General features: G+C 44.6%; 1 protein-coding gene across 3 annotated transcripts in view; it reads left to right on the top strand.

The window, feature by feature from the left end:
• Positions 1-18,943, top strand: part of nphs1 (NPHS1 adhesion molecule, nephrin) — a 33,743-nt gene that overhangs the window by 9,352 nt on the left and 5,448 nt on the right. For all 3 annotated transcript variants that reach the window (XM_078095168.1, XM_078095167.1, XM_078095169.1), the window contains 17 exons: positions 4,471-4,593; positions 5,159-5,240; positions 6,527-6,630; positions 8,196-8,317; positions 8,509-8,677; positions 9,875-10,032; positions 10,946-11,087; positions 11,531-11,655; positions 11,781-11,949; positions 12,136-12,265; positions 12,396-12,568; positions 13,290-13,430; positions 14,060-14,200; positions 15,572-15,693; positions 16,276-16,435; positions 16,559-16,715; positions 17,530-17,681. In XM_078095168.1, coding sequence (XP_077951294.1) covers positions 4,471-4,593; positions 5,159-5,240; positions 6,527-6,630; positions 8,196-8,317; positions 8,509-8,677; positions 9,875-10,032; positions 10,946-11,087; positions 11,531-11,655; positions 11,781-11,949; positions 12,136-12,265; positions 12,396-12,568; positions 13,290-13,430; positions 14,060-14,200; positions 15,572-15,693; positions 16,276-16,435; positions 16,559-16,715; positions 17,530-17,681 — 2,370 coding nt within the window. The remainder of the gene's footprint in view (positions 1-4,470; positions 4,594-5,158; positions 5,241-6,526; positions 6,631-8,195; positions 8,318-8,508; positions 8,678-9,874; positions 10,033-10,945; positions 11,088-11,530; positions 11,656-11,780; positions 11,950-12,135; positions 12,266-12,395; positions 12,569-13,289; positions 13,431-14,059; positions 14,201-15,571; positions 15,694-16,275; positions 16,436-16,558; positions 16,716-17,529; positions 17,682-18,943) is intronic.

The following is an 18,943-nucleotide window of genomic DNA, read 5'->3' as shown; positions in this document are numbered from 1 at the left end:
CCCATTCAGCACGATTTCCCCCTCTCTCGTCATAGCTTTCCGGCTTTTTCTTTTTTAGTGGACAGTCGGGGGGGAGGAGGGGAGGTTGCCGTGGCGATTCTAGTGGCCTCGCTCTCCTCTGAGAAGAAAGCAGGTTTTTCTGACATCAATGGGCCAGTGGGAGGGATGGCAGGCGGTGTGGGATAGGAAGAGGAATAGACCGCGGACATCTCCTTTGAATGCCTGCGTTCTGTTCTACGCCGCAGCAGCCTACAGCAGGCCCCACCTGAGTCCACAGCAGGCTGGACTCCCACATTTATTACCTCCGCGATTGCATATTGTACGCGCGCCCACACATGCACAAAGTCAACAGATTGCCTTTGGCTTGGTTGAAAAGGTCAAAATGTGTGGAATTATGTTCGAGTTGCATCGGGGATCGCTAGTTGTATTTATCATGATTGAGGCTTACTGCTGCTGTGTGTGTGTGTGTGTGTGTGCGCGTGTGCGTGCTCGGGTCTGAATCTAAGCGGCTGTCTTGGTAAAACACTTTACAGCAGTTGACTGTTTAAGACGGACAGTTGCATCTGCACTGCTGCAAAGGGCAACGAGTATAGCGACTGATTTAAAAAGCACTGTGCAGCCTCGGTCCAAAAGGGTCATTTGTTCCACCTTACCAACTCAACTGATTCAAAATACGTTGCTAATCTGGGGCTTGATAATGAGCTGATGAATTCAATCTCCTGTTAGTGCTGAACTGGGACTGGAAACTGTGCATCCTTTTAAAGAGCACCATCCCTGATGAGATCCCCGTAGACGTCTCCATCACTGAACTACAGCTCCCAGGGCCCCACACCGCTGGCTAGTCAACCGTGGCCATTCCCCATCAAGGTCTGCATCAAATCAAAACACTATAAACTCTTCATGAGGCGATACAGTAAGGGAGAGGGGAGGAATGTGAAAACAAAATAGAGAAGGCTGATGGTATAATTGGATTCTTGGGTCGGAGGGAGCGTTATCATGACTGGCTAATTCAAGATGGATCCCTACAGGCGGCGAGTAGCGGGGACGGGGACAAAAATGTCAATACGCTCCATCTACGTGCTCACAAAGGGATGTTTTCAAGACATTTCCATCGGCGCAACATAACTCTTGTGTGTTTTTTGCGTTCCTGTGGAGCTTAGATAAGGGATTACTGCAATAGGCAGATCAAGTGACAGTGAGTAATCCATGACAATAACAACCTCTGCCCCCCCCTCCGCTAAAAACCCCCGCATGTCTAAAAGTTACCCCGCACTGTGCCCGTCACATACCTGACACATCCTGTGTCTCGGCTTATACCATTAGTGTTAGCATTTAATCCTATTAATGAACAACTCTCTGCCCCACTGCATTGCATTGCTGCAAATGTTCAGAACATTTATTTGATGTGTTCTGGTTTAAGAATGTTTTACTCAGTTGTTATAGTTTGTGTGTGTGTTTGTGTGTGCGCGTGTGTACAAGCTTATTATCAGTGTTGGTTGGAGGTTAGAGGACACTTTAGGAACCAGGGCTATAGTGAGGTTTTTGCGGTAGCTAATGAGTTTAGCACTTGAAGAGCATATAATGAGCCTTCATTTCATGATTCCCAGTTATGAATAATGGAACAATTTATAAGTGGGGGCACGAGTAACGTAGAACATGGTGACTTTACTCATCTTTGTTCACGGAAAGTTCTGATAGTTGTCCAGGATGTAACCCCATCAGATGGTGTGTTACACATTGGTCTGACAGTGTGCATATTACCATGCCAGACAATTATCAAAGGACGCGCTGCTTAGCAGTAAAATGAGACACCAAAGGGACAACTGGAATCTTCTCTCTCCCCTGGTTTTTATCAATATGAGGCCCAAGACCTAAAAAGAGAGAGTGGGTCAGGGACTTAATCAGTCGTGGCGGTGGATAAGTGGAGATGGGGCTGCTGCTTCACTTCTTCCCACAGACCAGAAGAGAACAGAGCAGATGGGGAGGGTGAAGCAGAGAGGGAGGGGAAGCAGAAAAAAGAGCAGTGTTTCAGAAGCTTTCATTGCCAGAGATCACACACCTGAGACCTACAACGTGTGTACACATGTGTGTGTGTTTGTGTGTGCGTGTGTGTGTTCATGCAGATATGGGTATAAAAATACACCCTTGTGCACGCCAATCTTTGTTTTCCAGAGATAAAACTTAGTTGCGCCTGTGTGATATTGAGAAGTCTTTATTATTATTATTATTAATTCAGCATTATAGGATTTTTAGACGGTTTTATGCTTTTTAGACGGTTTTATCCTTCGGCCCCTTTTTCAATATTTTCAAAAGAATCAGCTTGGTGTCTCGTTTTAGACTGTTTACACACAGGCGCCTGTTTTTAGATGGAAGTGAGCCGAATGTACCTTGTCTGCACACTCACTTGCTTGTGCATGTATGTTTGTTTATGCACATCTGCCTGCACCACAGACTCACTCAAGTTTATTGTTGGGTGTTTGTGTGCAAAGCAGGGAAATTGACTGTGTGCATCTGGGCACGAATGAGGAAATCCATTATTGAATATGCATATTGATGTGTGTCTGCTAATCTGCTTCTTATCTGCCTTATCCATCCATCCGTCTGTATTGGTCTAATGAATCAGATTTTGCGGCTCACTCTCTTCAGAAAGGCAGGAGGAAGTCTTTTGCGTGCCTATTTATTATTGTGTTGATATATGTACCTTAATAAGAGCGATGGGACTAGAAAGCAGAGAGAGAGAGAGAGAGAGAGAGAGAGAGAGACAGGGAGACCAAATGACAAAGCCATCAGGCAATTAGACAGAGACGCGGAAAGAGTTCATTTAAAGTATAGCTTGTTTGCTGTCTTTTTTTGTGCTCTGAGTGCATGTCTGCTAAATTGAATAGAGTGTTTTGTTGTTGTCCACACACGCTATTTGAATTTGTACAAATGTTCATCCTGACTGGGCTCTATGAGTCACTTAGTTTGCACATGTGACGGATGGCCGGGACACACCTTCCTCCTCATGTCTGCAGCTTAACTGCAGTGGTCAAGGGGATGGTGTGGCGAGAGAGGGGTGGGCTCGGGGCTGCTCGACAGGAACGATGGAGCGAATGAGAGATAAGGGGGCCGGGGACAGCATGAGCTAGCGAGGGAAAAAAAGAAAATCAGATACCAGCCCGACTCATTTGCTAACATATCATTCTTTTTATTCTAGGATTTGTTTGCCTGCCAGACACTACCCGAGCACAACAACTGATGTTGAATCGTTGCAGCCCTTAGTAGATTGAAAGTGCAGGGGGCTGTCAATAGATGCATGGCCCAGTCATCTTCTCAGGGAAGAGGTGGGGGGGGGAAACAACAAACAAATGCATCTCATTATTGCAGCGTGCGCCTCTGCAGTGCTCTGGGTAACCCATCACAGTCCACACAGATTCAATTGCTTCTTTTAAATCAGTTTGAAGCTGCAGCCACATCTCATCTGTCTCAATAGCGGACTGGAGCCAATGGGTGACTCTGTACACAGCAACAGCTCCTCCTAGTGGCCAGGAATTGATTGCATTTGCCCAAAGAGATGGAGAGGAGTTGAAAGGCGGACTTGTTTGCTCGTGGTTCAGCCCTCTAAACACACATTAGCCGTGGATTCGCCTCAGAATTCAGCAACAGCTATCCTACGGCCTCTGCTCCCTTCTGCAGCTTGTCTCTTACACCATTTTTATTCTTGCCATATCTCTTTACTCCTCCGTCTTTCATGTCTCTCTTACACACCACATGTATCCAGCTTGTACTTTGCAATTCCCCGTTCTGTCTCTGAACTCGGGCAGCCTTTGCACTGCATCTGTGATGAAAGAAAACGACCTTAACAGTAACCATAGTTTGTAATTCTACTGGCTCACCCACTCGCTAAAAGCAGACACAATAGGTTTCTGTAGCGTGTACAATTTTCAACCATAAGTCCAAGTAAAGAGTGACTCAGAGAAGTGCATCAATCTCTTTGATAGTTAGTTAGGGAAAAAATGTCTCAATTTTCTGCCAAATAATTCCCGGTGCCTTTAAAAGCTATGTGTTTTTTTCTCCTATTTATGGTCAGATAAAAGGATTGTAGAGTAGAACAGTGGAGTAGTTCTTTGACTGCTTTGATCAGTCCAAAAAGCACAAATTTAGCTTGGGGGTGATCTGAGAATAGAAGTGTTTGCTATGATATATTAGTGCTAGATTGGTTTCATTACTCTTTCATCTCTTCTTGTCCACAATTTGTATTCTAACTCAACGGCACATCCAACCTTGATGTAGTAAATCACTCAAAAGCTGCCAGTGTGACAATCCAGTCACTCCCAAATGTGGCGAGCGTTTATTATCATATCATTGCATGAGCTAATATCCATATGTCATAGATCTGGCTTCCCCTAATCAATGATTAGTCTGATGAATATTCGCTTAATGACGTGATTAATATGAAACTGGAGCTGTTGTCTCTTTTCTCTCACTCAGTCCCCCCTTCCAAGCCGTACTTTGAGGTGGACATGAAAAGTCCTTGGGTGGCAGGAAGGAAGTACGTCGTCGCCTGTATCGCTCCTGACGCAAAGCCCGAGGCTGAAATCACACTATATAAAGGTGCGTTACCCCTCTCAACGGCACTGAATCTAACAGTGAAGGTCAACTTGACAGCTTGGGACAAAGGGCAACAGCCCTGATAGATTCGGATAGATTACAACCTGAATATTTGCAGGAAGCAGACTCTGCGGGAGGAAATAGCCTAAACATTTGAATTTTTTTTTCACTTTCAAATTGCATGAAGAGAAAATGTATTCAAGTTCCAAGTTGCAATCTTTGCATTTTCTGTTTTTGCCTTTTGCTCCCTAAATGACTGTATATCACAGAGAGGGAGGGATGTCTTTTTTCATTGTGTGAATTTGCTCTGTACGTCTTTATTGTTATCAGTAAAATGTGGTTGTATTTTTTCTCATTTTGTAATCCTGCAGTGGTTTTATTTCAGTTCAAAGAGAGGTTGAGCGGGTGTTACACTGTTACTGTCCCCTACTGTACCCGCAGAACACATGCTCATCAGATTCCAGTATTCACTCACACACAAAGAAAACTGATGTTTTGGTTTCACCTGAACTAATTTACACATAGTATTCTCTTTTTTTTGTGTTCCTCCCCCCCGTTGTTTCTTCAGATGGAGTCGAGCTGACAGGGACAGCGTCTTTCACCACGTCTGGCTCAAAGGATAAGCTCCTGAACACGCATACCAAAGTAACGTATGTGTTCACCCGGCTGCCAGACTCAGTCTTCTCACCAACATGCTCAATCTCTCCAAGTCTGTCTTTGTCTTTCTGTTTCCCTCGTTTTCACCCCGCTCGTACATTCTCCCTCTGACTTAGGGAGCACAATGAATCTCTGCACACAGCGAGCTGATACTTGGCACCGTGCGATTGAATTAGCTTCTGTCAAATGCACAAAATTACATTGCGCCAGCGAGACGGATCCGATCCTCGCCGGTTCGCCAGGTGCCTGTACATTAAACAGAGCCATAGATTACTTTAATCCTGCTTGTCTCCTCTGTGTCAAAGATAATAACCTCTTGTCATATCCTGAGATAACATTGGTACTGAGGAGCTGCAGCGTTGTTCGGCTCTATTGCAGAACAGCCAAGGTCTTTAAGCAATATTGATGCGCCTTGCTCTTAGTCACACTGAGCGTACACAGCATGTGCGATTGTTAGGGTTGACGTTGTAGTGTAATTTGGTATGGAAGACATGAACTGAGAAAGTAAACCAGGCTCAGAATAAATCAAATCCATAGTAGATACTTCAATGTACATTTGTGAGCTACTTGTATTTTACTTGAGTACTACTCACCTGTCACCTGTCTGTGGCTTTAGTAGAAACCCCAAAGAGATATTTTTATTCTAATGTCATTAGATGGTTTAGTTTAAAGACATTTTTTCTAACTCAGTATTTCACCAAAAGGCAAAGAAAAAGTGAGATTAATGACTACGCAGCGCCTCGTGGTAGCTCACACTCGCCATGTATCAAGGCCAAACAGCAGCGAGCCTTTGCCTCCTTTGCTGGATGTTAACCCGTCTTCGTTTCTCTCCAAGCTATCGCTAGCCAACAATGCACAATTGCAGAAAAACAATCTTTGGAACAAGAAAAGAAAAATGACTACACATTTGTGTACCAGAACTCCCTTTTTTCTTTTCTTTCCCACCTCATTCATCATCTGGTGACGCCTCGGACTTATCTTTTGACTCTTAGATTGGGAAACGTTAAACTAAACTACTAAACTGTATATAAAGTACTGAAAATGAGCTGCGCCTCTGCCAGCTACAACATTATTATGCTGCAGGCACATTGATGCGCCAGTGTTTGCAATCTAACAAGTACTTTGATAGGTAAGCACATTCTACTGATAGCACCTCTGTGCGTTTGACTCTATACTGTGTTTACATTAATGCTGTGGTACTTTTGTTCCCCGAGCCTTAGCGCTTCCTATGGCTCAATGTGTACTTTGTTTGTCTTTGTTTGACTGTTACCTCCCAAAGGGTCACCGCTCTGAGCTCTGATAACGGGAGGCAGCTGGCGTGTCACGCCAACAACCCCGCCCTTTTGCGGCGTGTGGAGACCACAATGACCGTGAACGTGTACTGTGAGTGTCTCAACCTTTCTCCAAACTGACAGTCAACGCCCCCTCTCATGAAAAAAAGAAACACGGTGTACAAACACACTCAAGCGCACAGGAACCCAACCTCATCGAGGCTCAAGGGTATCCGGCCTCGTGCACTCGGTCTGCGTTAGTGGTCCAAGGAGAAACATTCAACCTGAAGGCAAACTCACACCTACTTTAAGTCACTGCGACTCTGCCTCCATCACAGAATGCTGCCCCTATTGGGCTGAGATTGATGTGAACAAAGCAGGACGTCAAGGATGTTTTGTACAGTAAAACCATGTGTTCCACAGTGTTTGCTAACAGGGAAAAATGTACACACTATAAACTCTATTCTTCTATTTTGTAATCTTTGAATCATCCACATTCCCCAATGTTAAACGAGACAGTTACACCAACTATTAGGACAACTGAGATTGATAGTTACAGTAAGGCTTCAAATAGGGCATTTTTAAAACACTTTAATAGCTAATAAGGGAGGCTGAAGCCACCGCAGTTAATAATAATGAATCCTTAAAGGTATTATCGCAAACCATTCCACGTTATGTAATAAGATTGTAACTGCAGCACACAAAGGTGAGTGGTCTCATTTCATTTGGCCTTTTTCTTGTCCCTCTTTTTGAGCGAGGCAACAATGAAAGCCATTGTTCCGCATGCGGTGTGACACTGCAGCCACTGCTTCTTTACAGTTGGTTCAGTATTTTTCTTCTTTGTTGATCAGTTAAAGTAATTGATTGTTTGAGTCAATACACCTGCTGCTGCTCGCAGGCCTGAATCGCGTGGTTGATTAAAGTGGAGCCGGGCCGCTGTGCAACCCACCGGCTGACTGGACAACTTCATGTTGTCTCTATCTATACTCCTCCACATTAGACGCCGCCGCTGTTTTTAACAACAGCCGATAACCGTGAGCACCTCTCCCTTTCTCTCTGTCTGTCTGCTCTGTATTAAACAGTGTGTTCTCTGTGCTAATGCTGTTGAACTTGGGACCACCGCTGCAGTCTTACTCAGCGCGCCAGCCCATCAAAGCCAGCGCGCCGGCCATTCAACGCGAGCCAGATTGTTACTACGGTGACAATTTGTCACGCCGGCCCAGGGTCTGCAGCCTGTTCTCTCCGAAACGGCAATAGCAAAAGCCTGCCCTCTATTTATACCGCGTGCGTTTTATTCAAGGGGGCTGTAATTTGTTCATATTTCACATTGCCTTATTAGGGTTTGAACATCTGTTATTTTGCTTTATGGACTTGATCTAGCTCACTGCTCCCATAATACTTAATACTTTCATCAGATCTGGACCTCTTATCCCACAGTCTTGTTGAATGCGTCCAATTTATTGGCCCCGTCTCGACAAATATGGATGCTCCCTACTCAATTGCCAAGAGTGTTCTCATTGCGCTGCAGTTTCTTTTTTTATGTCATCCTATCCTGTTACCCTGAGTTACTACATCCCATCTTCTCCCTCACCCGTTTCTCCTCCGTTTTCTCTCTCCATCTGTGCCATTCCCCTTTGTCAAGTCCATTTTCCATTTTTGTCTCTCGTTTCCTGGCAGTCCCACCTCAGCCTCCAGTTATTCTAGGTCTGGAGAGAGAAGATGTCAAAGCGGGGAGAATACTCGTGTTGGAGTGTGTGTCTCATGGTGGAAACCCTTTAGCTTCTCTCCACTGGACCAAGGTAAATCCTCAGCACCATCTGTTGAGGAGGCTTTGTGAAACACTGTCACACCGACAGAAAGAGCTATTTTACTAGTATCACAATATATTTAGCCTCTGTGTTTCATTCACTGCACCAGATGGGACTTTGCAGTTATTCATGATGAATTCTTTATGTGGCCACGTTGAATTTCCTGCTTTCATCTCTGTCAGAACGGAGAAGTTTTGTCCAGGACTTGGGAAGCAGATGTTACAACGCAGAAGTCCAGAAGTGTCCTCAAACTGAAGATCACCCCAGCAGACAACCAGGCAGTGGTCTGCTGTGCGAGTGAGAATCTGTCCCCGTCCCGTCTGTCCGTCAGCCACACAATCACCGTGCTCTGTGAGTAAAAATGGTGTTCGAGATAATAAACAGCGCTGAAGCCCTGGCAGCACTCGCACCAATGGATAATTTAGGATGAGGACATGAGGTCAATTAATATAATAAGTCTTACCTCCAGAACCAACTATTTTGCTGACCCAGCATAATTCTTTTTACAAATATCATTAATGAAACTAATGGTTGTTATGGCTGCAGCCCATATTTCTGTCTGGCTCCAGCTTAGTATCGTTGCATGCTCTTTCATAGCTGCTAAAATAATTCAGCTGAATCGCTTCAATTCACAATCCTGAGGCGAAAAAGCCTACACTTTGTGCAATAGTAACGCCCATGGTAAATAGATTATAATTTCCTCCCTGAATATAAAAAGGTTTGTTTCAGCAACAATAAAACAAATACAGAATTATTATTCAGCCTATCAAGAGCCTGATTTCCACCACAGCGCCCAGTCAGAGCTTTAAATGTTGTGTGATTGATGCACCTATTTTGTGTAACGATGAATTTAAACTAGAACGGGTCCTTGGGGAAATATTTCACTCACACTACGGAAAGGTGTCTGAAGTTATACTCCAGTGCCCCTCCTTAAGACCCCCAAAACCCCCTTGTGCCATGCCTCATAGTCATCCATTCAGGGATGTTGGAAATGAGCTGCTGACTGCCTGACTGCGCTGCAGGCCCTAGCAAAAGCTGCAGGGCACAAAAAGAAATGTCACTGGCGAGATGCGAATACACCTCTCTTACCTCATGGCACCTGCTTAATTTCAACAGCCTTTGCGTGTGTGTGTGGTTCACACATGCATCTCATTCCCTGTTTCATGTGGGATAGACTCACATGAGAATAAAGACATACATACATGACCCTTCTTTCCCTTTGTTCTGCCGGCGCAGTCCCCGTTCTTTGTTTTCCCCTGAAGGCTTTATGCAGCTGCATCACTTTGCCTGCAGCTATTGTACCCCGTCTCCCCCCTGTGGTTAAGACGAAGCTCACTTTAGAAACCACATTGAAAACCTCCTGAGAAAACAAGTTGCCACTCAAAGTGATTTTCCTTCTCCCCCTCTGATACATCTCCAATGTTTCACGTCCAAAAATAGTTGGCACCGCCACTGTGATCAGAATAGGTATTTGTTGGATGCGCTATTCACGGGTGATATCGTTTTACTGACTCGTCTCTGTGTTTTTCCCACCTGCGTGTGCAACAGTTGAGCCTGCAGAGGTGACTCTGTCGGGTTCGTCCACAGCTGTTGAGGGGCAGGACTTGACTCTGAACTGCTATGCCACCTCCAGTAATCCGCCGGTCCACATTCGCTGGTGGCTGGGCTACAAGGAGCTCAACACCAGTGTCGCAACTATGGAAGAGGTGGGACCACACATCACACAGTAAGCGAAGTTGAGGTCTATTTGTCAAGGCCTGTATAGACGGGGGGGAGGGAGGGGGGCGTCCGTGAATACAGTGTGGCGTAATGGTGATTATGCCGTTCCGTTTAAAGAGAAAACTTTGTGAACACAAATCAAAAGCATTGCTCTTCAAGTCAAGCGTGTCTTTAGGGCAGAGACAAAACCCATTGCAGATACATCCCAGTAAATTGAAATAACATTTTTCGAAATGAAGTGTGACCTCGTAAATCTTAATAGAAAGAAACGGTGTGACCATAAGCCGCGTGTCAGAATAGACCTGCCGCTGCTTTGCAAATGAATACGCAGCTGATGCTAAAAAGAGTATTCTGTTACTCATCTCCCCTTTTGTGTATTTTAATAAGATCAAAGTGAATAAAAGCTGACACGGAAGATGAGCGTTATTAAACAGGCTCTTTATTCATCTGGCAGCAGCATTTTCATTTGATCTTATACAAGGCACTCGGCGTGCTGTGTGTGAGCTTTAATGCATCTGAAACAGTGTGAGGTTAATGAAGACTGACGCTCCTGTCCGGTGCCTTTGTTAGTCTTTCTGACTGTGGCTTTTACAGTAATCACCACAATAATGGCTTTAATAACCAGATGTGCTGTTCAGGCATGACTACTATCAGGCAGGTGCTTTGCTCAATTTATAACGGTATGCAAAGCAGGACAGTCGGATGAATACGGTTATTTATCAGAGGCCACGCACAACATCCGTCATTACAGCAGCTAATTTGCCATCTGTATTCGTCAAGACAAACCAGAGAGGGTTGTTTTTCTCCCAGATTTGTTTTCTCTCTCTCGTAAGACTGAAGGCCGATGACAAAAGATGTCCGTCCCTCAAATGAACTGCCACGTGTGCGTTGTGTCTGTAGGGAGACAATGGTGGGATGACAACCATGTCCAGCATGAACCACACGGTCTCCCGGGAGGAGGACGGGCTGAAAATCACCTGTGAGGCTTTCAACAAGGGCACACAATTCTCCAAGACCCAGTTCACCACACTTAATGTCTATTGTGAGTATAGAGCACCATTTCTATAAAAGGTCATTTTTGGTAGACAAAACCAATGTAAAAATTTGCGAAGGAGATTTTTTTTTTTTTTACATTTTCTTATCAAAAAATATTGTTTGGTTCATCATCATGGTTCGAGGGGAGTCAAATTAGTTTTATGTTTTTTATTAAAATGAATTCAACACAGGGCAAACAAAGGGGCCAATACACTGTACCTTTACACAATTATAATTATGTGACAGTAGCTACTTTCATGGGCTTAGTCAGATGTTTTCTTTACAGAATTTAAATAAAACATATTCTGTATAACAGTAACTTTGAAAAGCTCTGCTTTGTCAGGGAACGTCTCTGAATACAGTATAAAAACAAAACGTGTATGGTAGCAAAATGGGACAAGAATGTGTTATCAAATGTGTTTCAAACTCTTGTTAATGATTTTATAACAGATCCCCCTCAAAAGGTGTGGCTCGAAACTCCCCCTCAAGACGTCCCCCTCCGTTCGGGGACCACCGTCCGCCTCATCTGCTTCTCGACTGGCGGGAATCCCACTGGGACTCTGACTTGGTTCAAGGTTAGTGTGCTCTGTCAGTGCACGTCTCTCTGTGTGTGTGTGTGTGTGTGTGTGTGTGTGTGTGCGTGTGTGTTGTACGGAGTGAATACACACTTCTTTATGAACATATTTCCATCCCCTTTTAGAATGGGAAGGTGGTGTCTAACGCTCTGAAGCAGACCTCCTTTGATCGGGGTGCCGCTCGAGAACTGCTCCTGGTCCTGACCGCAAGCGACAACATGGCCACCTACCGCTGCGATGCCACAAACGAGGCAATGCAGACTATCTCGGCCCACACTCAGCTCAAGGTTAACTGTGAGTTGGACGGGAGCTCTGACTCCCACACGCAACCAGATCTTTGCTCCACTCTTAACTCAGCTGAGAGAAAGGCGCAATATCCGATACATGGACCCTTTCACAGATTGTTTCTACATCGTTTCGTACTCTTTGTCACGATATTGGCGGTCAGTTCAGATTCAGTTTTCTTCATGGTTTTTCCAGTTACAGCAGTAAGTATGAAGATTTCAACCGATCTTGAGGTGCTACGTCGGGGCCAGATGTTGACTCTGGAGTGCCAGGCAGGAAGTAGTAACCCTAAAGCCAACATATCCTGGAGCCTGGGCGGACTCAGGTTCGTCAAGGCATGGGGGGGGGGGCATTGCAGACAAGGACACGCGTGCATGTGGACATTATATGGCTAATCTTGTGTCAAATTGTGTCCGATTGAGGTGAACTTGATCTAAATGCAATCCGTGTACTAGATTCCAGGGAGTGGAGCAGCCACCCAGGAGTGCCCAGTTCGGTGGCGTGTCGGTGCACAGTACTCTATCCCTGAATCTGAGCTCCCAGCATCACAACCACAGGGTCATCTGCCAGTCCTACAGTCCCGTGCTGGTGGAGGCGACTAACACATTCTTCAAACTTAATGTGCTTTGTAAGTATAAGGTGTAATTATTTGTGTTTCTTGCATACTTGGTTTGTTTCCTTCTTTTGTCTTGGCGACTGACCAGCAGATGTGTTTTGCATGACGCTCAAGCATAATGATGATCTATGATGGTGCCGATGTAAGCTGCTTTACTGGTGTACTTTTGCAAAGAAATGTCAGCTCATAGTGTGTGTGTGTGTGTGTACGTGTTGTTTTTTGTTTACCAAAAGCCTTTTGTTGCAATTTGTGGGTCTGCTGAGCGCTGTGGCAGTGTGTCCTAATTGTGCATTTGCTTTGCTGCATGGCCATGTTTGTGTTTGATGTCATTTCACAGGCAGCAGCCAGCCGCTGCTTCAAAGCTTGGTACTGTGTATGAGCATGAAGGAATGTCACAGTGCGTTTGTGCGGCGCTGCAGTCGGACAACAGTACTGTCACTCGTTGTTTTAATGCCTGTCGCTCTCACTCGCGCGTTGCCTCACGCCCCCGTTGTCTAACTATGGGAAGTTGGTTGGATCTGGAATTATTGCTGGGATGTCGACCATCTACTGGTTTGACTCTCATTAGTGTCTCTTTCGGCTTTCATGCTCAACATCTTTTGTGTGTCTTTGTATTCTCTTTCGCTGGTTCTTGTCAGTCTGTGGGCCGGAGTTTGTATTGCCTCTGCGCGTGTATTTCTGAAGTATATCCAACGTGTCCCCGCTGGATTTGCTTGCTGTTTCTTTGTGTCAGACCCACCAGAGTTCAGCCCCGAGCAGCCAGTGCACATTCAGGTGCAGGAGGATGACATGGCAACCATCCCACTGCTGGTCTCAGCTAACCCAGAGAAGCTCTCCTGCAAGTGGCTGAACCCCAGGGGAAAGCTGGTCAAAGGTGATCCAACGCTGTGTGATGGCTTTATAAACCAGGTCCTAGTTGAGCTGAGCCAGCAAGTGAGCACTCAGCTCTGCCATTCAGGGTCTGAATAAAACATGGCAGGTTAGCCAGCATGGGACCCTGCCAAATGTGATTCTCATTATGGGTTTAATGTATGCAGCCTAAATGAGGTTTGCTGTCTCCCTGAATACAACACAACCGTTCTAAACCTGGTTTCTCCTCGAGGCCGGTGTCATCAGGGCCCAGCTGCACCCACGCTCCTTCTCTGTTCTCTCTGTTGGCTCCGCCATACATCCCCCCCCCACACACACACACACACACACATGAAATGACTGCATGTGGAAACGTACCTATTACATTTTCACTGCTGTGGTACAGAGGGTGTCTATCATGCAGCCTAAGGTTGGCTTGATGTGGGAATCCCGCTTGGCCAATCAATAATGCAGGATTAGATGTCACTTAGCGACCAGTGGCCAGAGGACACTCAGCTGATGAGTGTGTAATGCATACTTAATTTTGTTGTTTTCCACATGTGTGTGTGTGTGTGTGTGTGTGTGTGTGTGTGTGTGTGTGTGTGTGTGTGTGTGTGTGTGTGTGTGTGTGTGCTTCCATGTTTTTCTGGAAAGCGGGGAACCTGCACTACTACCAGACAGACAAAAACGGACTGGAGATCGAGAATGTGACGAGGAGAGATGCAGGAGTTTACAGGGTCAACTGTACCAATGATGAAGGTTCCAACGAAATCTCCATAACGCTGGATGTTCAGTGTAAGGACCTTTTTACCTGCATTTTAAGACAAATAAGTTGATGCATTCAAACTTTTTTCTACAAGTGAAAATAGGGATGCACATGCCTGCGATTCCTTCACGTCTTAAGGATGAAATGGGAAGCAGCTGCAACTTGACTAAATTTTCCCCAACCTGATCATTTCTAGTTACTTGTATAAGCCAGCTTAATTATTTACAATAATTCCTATGGATTTGTTAAAGTAAAACAAAGAAATAGAAAAAGAGATGAACATGAAAGGATGGCTCCAAAATAGAAACAGGACTGTTTGAAAAAAACATTATTTTACTACCATTCGATTCATGATTTTGATTTGTCTTTGATAGATCATCAGTTGTGCTGTCTATCACAATTCAACCACATAATTCATCTGTGTTGAAAAGCCCTCAGCCTTCAAAAGGAACCAGCGTACTTCTTGTTGCATACAATTGTCCATTTCGTGCATTGAATTTTTAAATTTGTTTGTTTCTGAAATGTTTTTTTTTAATGGTTCAAAGCTGCCAAATATCAGTATTTATCTGCATCCCCACACACACACGCTGATATACATCACCATTGACTTTCATTCCCTACCCAGCGCACATGCTACATTTATTAGGCCTCCATGCAAGGCCTTGCATCTCCACTGCTGCCCCAGGCCCAGCCTCAAGCTCCAGGCCCTCTGCCCCCATACTGATGATTTAATAATGGAAGTGTTGAAAATGTAGGTCTGCCTGCTTCACTAAAGCCCACGGTACGAGCCTAATGGATTCCGTCGTCCTGATCCGACTGGGCTTGACAGTTGTAGGTATTCATTATGTATGGAGGATTGTAGTAGCTTTTATGGGTGGCGGTGTAGCCCACTTAACAATGTCGGCCTGGGTTAGCGGGCCAAGATGGGTGGATCTCACCCAGGTGTTCCCACCAGTGTTCTTCAAGCGAGAACATACGTTCAGACTAAGTAAGCACTAATGGCGTAAATGTTGCAAGTACACATCACCCATGGGAAGTGCAAAAAGCTTTTGATTTAAGGGTGAATATTGACAAGAAGAGGAGCCAGGCAATCAGGAATGAGAGGGCTTAATGAAGAAAGGGCAACTGGTCAGTCTGTCATTGTCAAAATGGGAATGTGCTTTGAGTGGAGGGCCTTCTGGGTCAAATGACACATTCTCAGTTTTTTACAGATTGAGAGGTTAATGGCATTGTATGTGGAGCACAGAGGCCATTTAAGACAGGGTTATGAAGAAGTTCAAATACAAAAAAAGTGTACACTTAAATATGGCAATGCAGCATGCCTGTTTAATGGATTGGCAAATGATTTGTCCCAAGCTGGCATGTAAACCTTTGGCCTTGTCCCTTTTTTCTACTTTCAGATGCTCCCAGTGTGGAGGCAGAGAAAGACCCTGTAGTAGTGAACCTGGGGGAAACAGCCGACCTGATATGTGTGGCAGACGCCAACCCCATCGTATCTGACATGTTCACTTGGGAATGGCTGGTGAGAGGTCGGACCCATGTACCAAGAAACACCGTCATTCCCTGAATAAGCTTTTATTTTTCCGGCTGGCCTTCCATTATTCTATCCGTTCCTACCGTTTATCACTGGCCTTTCTAAACGCAGAGATGCACCATATTTCACTGGCTCTAACTATCCTTCCACCCCACCTCTCCCTGCTCCACACACAGCCCAAATCCAGAAAAATAGCTTTCATTACCGCTGCATGACTAAAGGGCACATTCGTCAATGTGGCGTGGTCTCTGTATCTACTGATGCCCTCTCCGGTCTAACCGCCCCACCCCCACCCCACCCCCTCCGGCAGTGGTTTCTTTCCCGCTTTCTACCTGCACAGCCCCTCCCTTTGCTTCCCCCTGAAGCTCTCCAACCCCTGGCGCTGTCGTTGTCTGTCCTCTGTCCCCCGGCGCTCTTACCATCCTCACCTCCAGCGCTGATGGTTTCCTGCTCAACCGTCTGCTCCCGCACTGTTTACCGTACGCGAGCTCTCAGCCGGGAAGAGTGGAGCGTGTTTTGACGGAGAACTGCTGTCTGCTATTTATCCCTCCCTCGTTTTGTCTTCCACAGGGAGAAGATGAGGTGGAGATGGGAGAGGAGAACCAGCATGATGAATCTGGCCTTCTGACCATCCATAATGTTACTCGGGCTCATGCTGGTCTTTACCAGTGCACAGCCAATAATGACATAGCATCCCCTGCCACCGTTACCATCCAGCTGGTGGTGCAATGTTAGTTTGTGGTATTTATTGTCATTATTAGAAGGGAACAAAAATACATTTAGAGTAAAATGCACGTAATTTTGTTACATTTACTTCTGTTTCCGCATGAATAACCTCAATCACATCTTGTAGTCAAACCAGAGGTACTGAAAGGAGCCCAGTGGACCAAGGTGGCAAGTAGAGGGGACGGAACTTCTACAGCTGAGATGGTGTGTCGGGCAGAAGGAATTCCTTGCGTCAACTTCTCTTGGGAAAAAAACGGTCTACGCATGGACTTTGCAAACCCCAGGTCAAAGAATATGCATTATGTAGTTTCATATGATTTCTTTCACTATAGAGCTCAGAGTGTTCTAAAGCTCCAAATTGATTCCGCATTATTGGGCTTCCTGTTCCTGTACCTGAAGTCGATGGTTTTTTTTTAGCAGGTTTCTGGTTAAATGCGTGAAAAGGTCTGTGTTTGGCACAAGCTGAAGAACATCAATTCTTGTGAATTTTGAGGCTTCTATATGTCACCAAAAATGTGGTTGTGATCAACTGGCTTATAGGCTGAGCTAGAGTGTCATATATGCTCTGTCTTAACAACTTTGTTCCAATGTCAACTGTGATCTAACATCAGCTTTTTGCTCCTGCAGATTGTATTCAGGTATTTTACATAAAACGTGTAAAACACATAAACTTGTGTTTGCTGCAGAGCTTTTCTATAATTATCCAAATCCATTGAGAACTCATCTTTCTTTTTTGAGGGAACCAGCGAGATACTTCCCTGGTTGGCCTAAAAAAAATACATCCCTGCAGCACTCGTATTAACTCCGGTGCCACTGTCAGCATTTGGTTTGCATTATGATGAATCCTCACGATTCTATTATGCTTTTTACTAATGTTATCTTATTTTTTCTTTTGCCATTTCTTGCTCATTCACCACTGAATCAGATGCAGTGCATTTTATTCCTCGCTTTTTGCTATGCAAATACCTGTTTAATGCTTCTTTTGATGTGTGAAATTGGGAGACTTAGTGCAATCCGCAGGACATCACCATCCCTGCTGTCTAGCTGCTCAGGATTTATCTCTCCCTTGCTATGTGTGTGTTTGTGTGCGGGCTGCAGGTATGAGGAGCGGACCGTAAAGGATGGCTCCTTTCACACCAGCACAGTTCGAGTTGTGAATGTGAGTGCATCTCTGGACTACACTATCTTCAGATGCACGGCTCGCAACTCACTTGGGGAAGACACCCTAGACATCAAGCTCGTCAGCAAAAGTACTTCATTTTTTGTACATTTGTAGGTTCTGTGTGTAAGGGAGTGTGTCTCTGGGTGACTGAGGTTGTCTCAGTGTTGTAAAAAATGCATATATTGGATTAATTGAAAAGGTATTTCAAAGATTTATGAAGCTTCAAATGATGAATAATTGTATCATTTCCGTTTGAGTAACACGTAACACTAAATTTAGGAAAAATTGTTTTGTGTCATTTTTTAAAATTCCCATTGAATGACCTACTGTAGTAAGTATAATGTTGACTTGTAATACCAAGTCACTACAAAGCTTCATCAGCGTTTAGCCACTTGTTGTTAAGGAGATCTAGCCTGTAAATAGAACATATGGTTAAAGGAATAATGTGTAGCATTTAGTGGGTCACATGTATATTACAAGGATTGGGGTATTATTAATAAGCTGGTTTGCTTTTGTTTATAATCCTGTGAAATTAGTAATTACTATGTTTTCGTTGCCAAACAATGAGCATAATGAGCCATTTTTTTTTACAAACCACCATGTTTCTACACTAGCCCTGAATTGACATATAAAACACTGGATAGTGTAGATGGGGATGTATATGTATATGTAGTTTTGCGGCTAAATCTGCATTATTGTATACAGAAAGAGATGCCTTTCTGCTTCTTAGTGGTCAAGAAATCCCCTGATGCATTTTTAAAAGAACGGCAAATGATCAGTCAGTAGTTAGAGCACAAAGCATGTATTATGCATATCACGTACTTGGCAGCGGAGCACAAAATATTCCTTTGGTTCTAATTTGGAAGCATCTCAAAATAATTGCGTCTGTGCTGCTTTGTCCGAGGTTTATCAGCCTTTTCCAGCAACATTACAGTAGTTTGAAAAAAGGCAGAATTCCGTAAACTGGAGAGAGCCGTTGCTCCTCCTTTCAGTTACCTTATCATTTCTCCTATAGCGGTACTCAACTCCTCAGATAAGGCTGCAGTGATAGGCTTCTCTCTCCCGGCGTCCTGAGCATTGTACAGCTTCAAGGTACTAGTGCATCCTTGCACCACCGCCATTATCAACACAGCGAAGGCCCACAGCTATCATTGGACACATTTAATGTTTAGTATAAAGACCGTAAAATACAGGCTAATATTGGCCCTGTTTTTCCCCAGTCACTTTGTTAGTGCCGTGAATATTCATAATTAATCTGGCGCAGTTCTAATAGATTTGATATGCCTCCTTATCGTGCTAGAGCTCGAGAGGAAGAGAGAAGCGTGTTTTTTAGATTTGAAGGGAACAAAA

This window comes from Gasterosteus aculeatus, chromosome 20 (genome assembly GCF_964276395.1).
Source record: "Gasterosteus aculeatus chromosome 20, fGasAcu3.hap1.1, whole genome shotgun sequence".
Taxonomy (NCBI): domain Eukaryota; kingdom Metazoa; phylum Chordata; class Actinopteri; order Perciformes; family Gasterosteidae; genus Gasterosteus; species Gasterosteus aculeatus.
Note: the sequence above shows the minus strand (reverse complement) of the source record. Positions and strands in the feature narration are given on the sequence as shown.